General features: G+C 41.3%; 1 protein-coding gene across 2 annotated transcripts in view; it reads left to right on the top strand.

Moving 5' to 3' along the window:
• The first annotated feature begins 74 nt into the window (after nt 1–74).
• Nucleotides 75–8,182, top strand: part of ATG2B (autophagy related 2B) — a 78,917-nt gene continuing 70,809 nt past the window's right edge. Inside the window, exon 1 of one of the 2 annotated variants that reach the window (XM_007987767.3) lies at nt 75–670. In XM_007987767.3, coding sequence (XP_007985958.3) covers nt 509–670 — 162 coding nt within the window. In that variant the 5' untranslated portion in view covers nt 75–508. The remainder of the gene's footprint in view (nt 671–8,182) is intronic. The other variant, XM_007987766.3, reaches the window with a different exon arrangement.

Raw genomic sequence — 8,182 nt, 5'->3', positions numbered from 1 at the left:
CCGCCCCGCCCCCTCGCAGCCGGAACTGCTCCAGCTCCCGCCCTTCTGCCCGCCTTCCGCGGCCCCCTGTGTGGTGTCACTTCCGCCAGCGCCCGACGGCGCGCCGGGAGTCTGGGTCTCGCGAACGCGCCAGAAGCGTCCCTACAGCCGGGAACGCGCTTCGCGTATGACAACAAATTCGTCGCGCGGCGGCAGTGGAGGTGTCTGCCTCAGCCCCTGCAGCCTCCCCTCGCGCTCTCGTGCACTCTCTCTGAGCCGGTTGGGATCTCCCTCGGAAGTCCCCTGGCCTGGGGCCAGGAGGACCCCTCTGCGTCTTGCCTCCGCCAGGCCCAGCGCGAGCGGCGCGGCGCCGGCGATGGGGTCTCCCTGAGGAACTCCCGGCGCCAAACAGGGATGAAGGGGCCGCCCCAGGTTTAGGCCCCGCCGCGGCCTGGAGCCGGAGTCGCTGCCCTGAGGCCGGAGCCACCGCCACCCGCAGCCGCAGTCAGCCCAGCTGCTAGCAGTTACCATGCCTTGGCCGTTTTCGGAGTCTATCAAGAAGAGGGCCTGCCGGTACCTCCTGCAGAGGTACCTGGGCCACTTTCTGCAGGAGAAGCTGAGCCTGGAGCAGCTCAGCCTGGACCTGTACCAAGGCACCGGGTCCCTCGCCCAGGTCCCCTTGGACAAATGGGTAAGAGCTGCCGGGCAGCCAGCCGGGCGGGGCTCGCTCCCCTCTTTAGGGCGCTTTGAACCAGTGCCATCCAAGATTGGTGACAGTCAGTCCCTCCTTGGGAATTGTTTGGACCCGAGTGTAGCACGGCTCAGAGAAATGTGTTAGAGTGTTGTTTAATCTGTTTCTAACAAGTTTGCTCTCCTGAATCACGTGTTCCGGAAACTTAACAGATGTAATGGAATCTACACTATGGGAATAATTGAGTCAGTGCTTCGGGGGCGTCTATGAAGCAGGCTCAATGGGTCCGTGGGAGGAGGTGACCAGAACTGTCCCTTGGGATGTGAAGGGCCGCAGGGTTTTGTGGCAAGCAAACCCTGCCTTGTGGGATGACATTCTGGAACGATTGAGGATGACGAGGACCTCTGGATGTCAGAATCCCTAGTTATTGGTTTTGGGTTGGCTACTTACACACCGTGTTTGCCTTGTTTGTCATCGTGCAGCGTTTGCCATCTGGAAGAAAGTTAGGTGAAGGCCTCCTGTGCCGGTTTGCCTGCTTTTGCTTGATTATATGTTTACAAGATAGGTTTGTGTACCCAGCCTGTGAATGGTCGTGTGGCCCTAGTAGTGCTGTTGAGTTATGCCTCTTTGCTCCACGTGACAGATCTAAAAGCAGGTGTTGCAAAAGCGCTGAAGCTGCAATTTTCAGACATTTTAAAACCTGTCTTCTACTTGTCATCTAGAGGCTGTGAGTTCACTCATTGCTATACAGGTGCTTCATCTGAATTTCAACTCACCACATACAGTTGTACCTGCATTTGTGTGTTCAATGCATAATATTTTACTTAAAGTATATTCACTTTTGGGTTTGACAGGAATAGAGTGGCTTCTACCCTTTGCCCAACCCTTACTTCCTTAGCCATAGAAAATCTTAAATGATGGAAATACCTTATTATGACCCTTAAGTGAATTTGTACTAGAGACTATAAATCAGTATATAATTGTATCAGTATGTACATGACTTAAACTAGGGAGAGTACACAAGATAGTGGAAAGAGCCCTGGTTTGAGAGCAGTAAGACCCAGTCCCTCACCAGGAGGTGAGAGTCCTACCCTTGGAGAGACTCTCCAGTCCGCCACAATTAGCCAAATGGTAATGGACTTAGCAATTCACCTGAGTTCAGTCAACACTAATGGAGCATACACTTCATCTCTGTGTCGTATTATGGTGTTTTATTGCTGTAATTCTTTAAAAAGATAGGGATTCTGATGTATATTTTTGAATTCAACGACCCATGATTCTATACTTTTTATACGGTTATGAATAGATTATCTTGAAAAAAGAGGGTTCAGGATTTATTAATGCCTTTTGTGGGTCGAAGGACTTTATATGCATTATTCTTTGATGACTTTAGCCCTATAAGGTGGGCATTAATATTTCCATTTTACAGATGGAGTTAAGCAATTTACTCCGTTGCACATCTAGCAAGTATTACATCACATGGCCTAAGATCAAAAGAAAGGCAGTTAATGTTTATTGAGTATGTATTTATGTCAGGCATTGAAGTAGGCACTTTGGTTTGTGAGGTTTTATTTAGTCCTTATGGGAAGTCAGAGGTAGTGATATTTGAATTTTATAGTTTGAGTTCAGAAGCATTGGCAAAATGATTTTTGACTAAACTTAATCTGAGGATTATGTTTTGTTCTTGATGGGTGGATTTTGTAACCTAAAATAATGTTAAAGCATCCAGTAAACATTTCCTGTTGCTGATTTTTTATTTTCATGTGCTGTGTTGATGGTTAGGATAAATCTTGGTGTAACACTTAGATACAGCTATTCAGAGTTCTGATTCCAAATTCAGTTTATTTTGACACCTGATTTTTTTTTTTTTTTTTTTTTTTGGTAGAGGATTCTCTTGCTTTGTTGCCAAGGCTGGTCTTGAACTCCTGGTTTCAAGTGGTCCTCCCACCTCTGCCTCCCAAGTGCTCAGATTACAGGCATGAGCCACAGGACCCAGCCAGATACTTGATTTTAATGACTTTCATGACTGGAAAAAAGGTACCTTCAGAGATTCATAGATCCTAATGGAAAAACTGATCCTAATTGAAGAATTGCTGTATTCCTAATGTTTCAATTCTAAATGATCAATTATGCAAAGAATTGTGTTGAACTTGGCAATGACATTCATTCCTGATCTCAATCAGTTTTTCTGTTACTATGACTAATTGACGTTGCATATATACACACAGGTTTAAAATTCAATTTTTCAACCTCTTTGTTCAGAAGACTTAGATTGGTTGGAATAGTCTTTACATGTTTTTAAACATTTTGTAAACTATATAGATAATGACTTAAAAAATAAGTAATGTTTTTAATAGACATCGTTTTCAGCAACAAAATTATGGAACAATGGAAACATTTCCAAATACAGTTTTTCAAATGCTCTCCTCATAGTACAAGTAGTCTTTGAAAAGTGGTTGCTTTCTTACTCATTATTAAAGTGCTATCTTTATTTTGAAAAGACAGATTAAGTGTGTTTTGTTTTTTGGAAAATATCTGCTAGGGAGCATGTACCACTGATAGTCCTTGTCATAAATACATAAACAGTCAGTGGAGGATTCTTCTCTGTGTAAAAGGAAAATGCTTATCTTTAAATCCAACCCTTATATACTTGGCCATAGGAGAGACCAGGAAACCAGAAAGTAATTGCCATTCACTGTCTCTTTACAGAGATTCTACTGTTTAAAGATCTGTTTTTATTCTGTAGAATGTATGCGGAAATGTTTCGGTGTGCAGAAGTGGAAGGAACATCCAGCTGAGGGCACCACTCTTAATCTTTCTCTGTTGTGAAACTACTAGTCTTCTCTTTGTACCAGTTTGATATATGGCCTGAAGGAAGGTGCCAGTGCCCATTTGTATATTAAATATAAATACAACTTTTTAATCTAAATTTGGAAAATGTAGAATGTCTCATTTTCTTCTCACATCCTTATGAATCATCTGATAATACTTTAGGAGATATACATCCAGTTTTGGAGATTACTACCTTAAACGTGGCATGAAGTGGAGGGAGGAATAGAGGCAAGGGGTTTGGGATTGTTCCATCATTGGAATAGTCTGTCTAAAGATTTCATAAACTCCTTGTCCCTAGAAGTGGTTGAAATGGTAAAATGTTGAAAGGAGGAAATTCTATTTGGGTAGGAAGTTGGATTTAATGACTCATTCCTTTTTAACTCTTTATGACTGTGCCTTTATTTTTGTTTTTTAAATGGAATTTCTTTCATTAATCGATTCAATACATTTATTGAGCTCTTAGCATGTGCCACTGTGAGGGGCTGGGGGATATAGCAGTGAACTAAACAAAGACCCTTTTCTTACACGAGCTCAAGAAGATAGACATTAACAATTTATTACACTGAGGCCTTTTATTTTATTTTATTTTTGAGACAGGCTCTCACTCTGTTACCCAGACTGGAGTGCAGTGGCGTGATCTAGGCTCACTGCAGCCTCAACCTCCTAGGCTCAAGTGATCCCCCTACCTCTCCTCCCCTCCCTGCAGTAGCTGGGACTACAGGTGCTTGCCACCACACCTGGCTAATTTTTGTATTTTTTGTAGAGACGGGGTTTCGCCATGTTGCCCAGGCTGGTCTCGAACTCGTGGACTCAAGCAGTCTGCCCATGTCAGCCTCCCAAAGTGCTGGGATTACAGACGTGAGCCACCTTGCCCGGCCACTGAGGCCTTTTAACTTCAGTTTAATAATGTTTCAATTGCTGCTTATATTCTCTTGGTGTTTAATAAAATCATCTTCAGTTCAAGAAACATTGATTACTGATTTGTCAAAGACCGCCTGGAGACTAGAATGTTACCTTCACTTTTTCTGTTTATATGTGTGAAACTCATTGATGATAATTGAAAGCAAAATGCCCTTAAACAGAAGAATAAAAAGCTCTAAAGGACTCTATAGTGGGACATTTATTTGCTGAGTAGTTCAGGTGGCTCCACTTTAAGAGTTATTTTCTTGTAGTATAGTAATGACTGAAAAAAAAAAAAAAAACACTTCATAGGACTGGTGAGGAAACACTTCATAGGACTGGTGTGGAAAATGTTGCTTGAGCCAAGTAGGTTGAGAATTTTTACTACTCATATATTATAGTAGCCTTGGATTTTCACAGAATGACTGAATTTCAGGGTACCTTATGCTACAAGATACCTGGGGTTTTGCCTAAGTGGTTATAAGACTGGACATAAATATAACCTATTTAAACATCTTATACTTAGGGAAATTATTTTGTAGCTTAGTGGTACAATGTAAATTCTGAAACTGTTGACTCTCCAAAACTGTTAACATTTACCAGTTTTTTTCTTTTTTTCCTTTTGTTTTTTTAGAGACAGTCTCTGTTACCCAGGCTGGAGTACAGTGGTGTGATCAGCTCACTGCAGCCTCAAACTCATAGGTTCAAGTGATCCTCCAGTGCAGCCTCCTGAGTAGGCGGGGACTACTGGTGTACACCACCACAGCCAGTTAATTTCTTTTAATTTTTGTAGAGACGAGATTTCACTCTGTTGCCCAGGCTGATCTTGACCTCCTGGGCTCAAGGGATCCTCCCACCTCAGCCCCCGCAGTTGCTGGAATTATAGGCATGAGCCACCGTACCAGGCCTCTTTAATATTACTCTTCACTGCTATAATAAACCTTTCTGTATTTAGAGGTTTAAGTTTATTTCAACTTCTCTGCCACAAAATTGGGACAGAAAACTTGGTGTTTACTGAGAAGAATTCCATCAAGTCCCGTTTCTTACATGGTTATCTAAGGTTGACAGCTCTCCACTTTACAAAGGCTAAGTCATTGCCTACATATGCTTTAAAACACTGTTAGGTTTTTAATTGTTCATTTTTAACTATAAAATTAATATATGCTTATTACAAAAAATTCGAACAGTAAAGAAATATATGAGGTATGAAGTAATAGAGCTTAATCCCATCTCTTCTGGAGATAACATATGGTACAAAAGTTGCAAACTTTTAGTTCTGGAAATACTTAATACATGAAGCAAGCAGTTCTACTTACCTTTTTAAGTATTTTATGATGGGCCATTTTTTTTTAATGGAATGTGTCAGACATTCTTAAAAAAAAAACAACTTTGAAAAAATCTGAAAAACCCAAGTAGAGGGAAGAACCTTGATGTCCATAACTTGTGATACCTAGTTGCTGTGAAATAGGAAATTCTAGAGAAGGAGCAGGTTTTCTCCACTGTCTGGAGTTGGGAGTAGGAGGGGAAGATTGAGATTGGATAGAGAATGAGTTTTACTATATTGATTTTTGAGGGGACTTTAGAATGTGGGGGCTTTAGAATGTGGGGACCTTAAATCCAGGTAGAGAGGCTCAGGAGGCACTGGAAAGTTTAGGAAGATTGCAGTTGTGAAGATATGGGAGTTATCAGAGTATCAATAGTGAATAACACATTCACTATTGATATATATAGTGGGAGGAGATGGAACTGCACAAAGTGCATGGGTAGTAAGTAGATTAGCTTGAGAAACAAAAAAGGCTGAAGATGAAACTTAGATGAACTCCAACATGTTAAATTGTAGAGGATCAGAAAAAAGACCGAGATGGTGAAATGTTATAGAAGTCAAGGGAAGTTAGAATTTCAAAAAGGGGGAGTGGTCCTAGGAACTAGGTAGAGATGAGAATTCAAGAAAGATGAGGACTGAATATTATTTATTGCATTTGTCATTTTAATGGTGGTTACGAGCAGTTTCAGAGGAGCTGAGGGTTAGAAAGTCACTTGTAGTTTGCAGTTTGAGCAGGAAAAATGGGGTTGATGGCTAGGGGAAACATGGAGCAAGGTAGGGGTTTTAGTTTACTTTTGAAGATAATAGTAATCATTTATTAAATACCTTCCATCTCTATATACTGTACTATGTGGGTGCTTTTACATACATTATCTTACTCTAAATTGGGTACTATCCATTCACTGTGAGGTTAAATAACTTACTCAAGCTTTGTATTAAACAGTGCAGCAAGATTTGAAACCTGTCTTTCTGACTTCTGTATCTTTTTTTTTTTTGTGCACCACACCGCCCCAGATTCAGAAACTTGAGCTTCTCAGACATAACAGCACTGGGTTCACCTGGGAATTTGCTGACATTCAGGCTTCTGGCTCCTTCCATACAGATTTTGGCTCTAGAAATTCAAGAATCTGCATTTTTAATAAACAGCCTAGGAGATTCTGATACATGTGGTCCTTGACTGCGTTTTTAAAAGCACTTGCACTAAAGGAATGGAGAGTTTTTCCATTGTGTTTTAAAAGCTTGTTTTATGAGCCAGCCCCAAACCAGTACTATAGTAAAAAAAATTATGATATGTTAACACATGATTTTGCTTAGCCTCCTGCAAAATCTTCCATTGTGAAAATACATTCCTCTTTTTCTTGTTGTGTTTCTGCAATGATTAATTGAAGACCTTTTGCAAATTACTTAGTTTTTCTGATCCTCAATTGCCATATTTGTAAAGTAGGCACAAAAATACCTAATTCGGAGGGTTATTGTGAGGATTTAATGCAGGTATAAATGTAGGTATAACATAGTACACTCTGGTGTCCTGTATGTAGTAGGTGCTAATTAAATGTTAATCTAAATTAGTTAATGCACTTTTTTTTTTTGAGACAGAGTCTTGCTCTGTCGCCCAAGCTGGAGTGCAGTGGTATGATCTCTGCTCACTGCAAGCTCCGTCTCCCGGGTTTACGCCATTCTCCTGCCTCAGCCTCCCGAATAGCTGGGACTACAGGAACCTGCCACCACGCCTGGCTAATTTTTTTGTATTTTTTAGTAGAGATGGGATTTCACCATGTTAGTCAGGATGGTCTCGATCTCCTGACCTCGTGATCCGCCTGTCTCGGCCTCCCAAAGTGCTGGGATTACAGGCTTGAGCCACCGCGCCCGGCCGATCTCCTGACATTGTGATCCACCTGCCTTGGCCTCCCAAAGTGCTGGGATTACAGGCATGAACCACCGCATCCGGCCAGCTCATGCACATTTTTATGCTCTGTCTTATCTTGATTTGAATTCTGATGCCTTGGTTTAAACTAATAAAGATGTATTCTTTGCCTACTTAATCTATGGAACTACGTATTAAAAAGAAACATATAATTTAATGTTTGCTTTTCTTCATATTGTCAAGCACACCTTGAGTTCCTTTACAGAGCTCATCATTGTACTAGGTAGGTACTGTGAAAGAGAACAATGGCTCACATTTGCAAAGTGTTTGCTTAGTACCAGGAACTATTAATATGTTGGTAGTTTTACATGTATTACCTCATTAATGGTCACAGTAACTCTGTGGAGTTACTATTTCTATTTTATGGAGGAGGAAATTGAGACTTGGAGATTAAGGATTTATTCAAAGCCACCCAGCTAGCTAGTAAGTAACCTTAACATATGCTATTTTAAAGGAGTGGGCTTCTCACACCTCCAACCATCTGATCTTTGACACACCTGACAAAAACAAGCAATGGGGAAAGGATTCCCTG

The sequence above is a fragment of the Chlorocebus sabaeus genome, chromosome 24, assembly GCF_047675955.1.
Source record: "Chlorocebus sabaeus isolate Y175 chromosome 24, mChlSab1.0.hap1, whole genome shotgun sequence".
NCBI classification, from domain to species: Eukaryota; Metazoa; Chordata; class Mammalia; order Primates; family Cercopithecidae; genus Chlorocebus; species Chlorocebus sabaeus.
The sequence above is the reverse complement of the archived record's forward strand: the minus strand, read 5'-3'. Positions and strand labels throughout refer to the sequence as shown.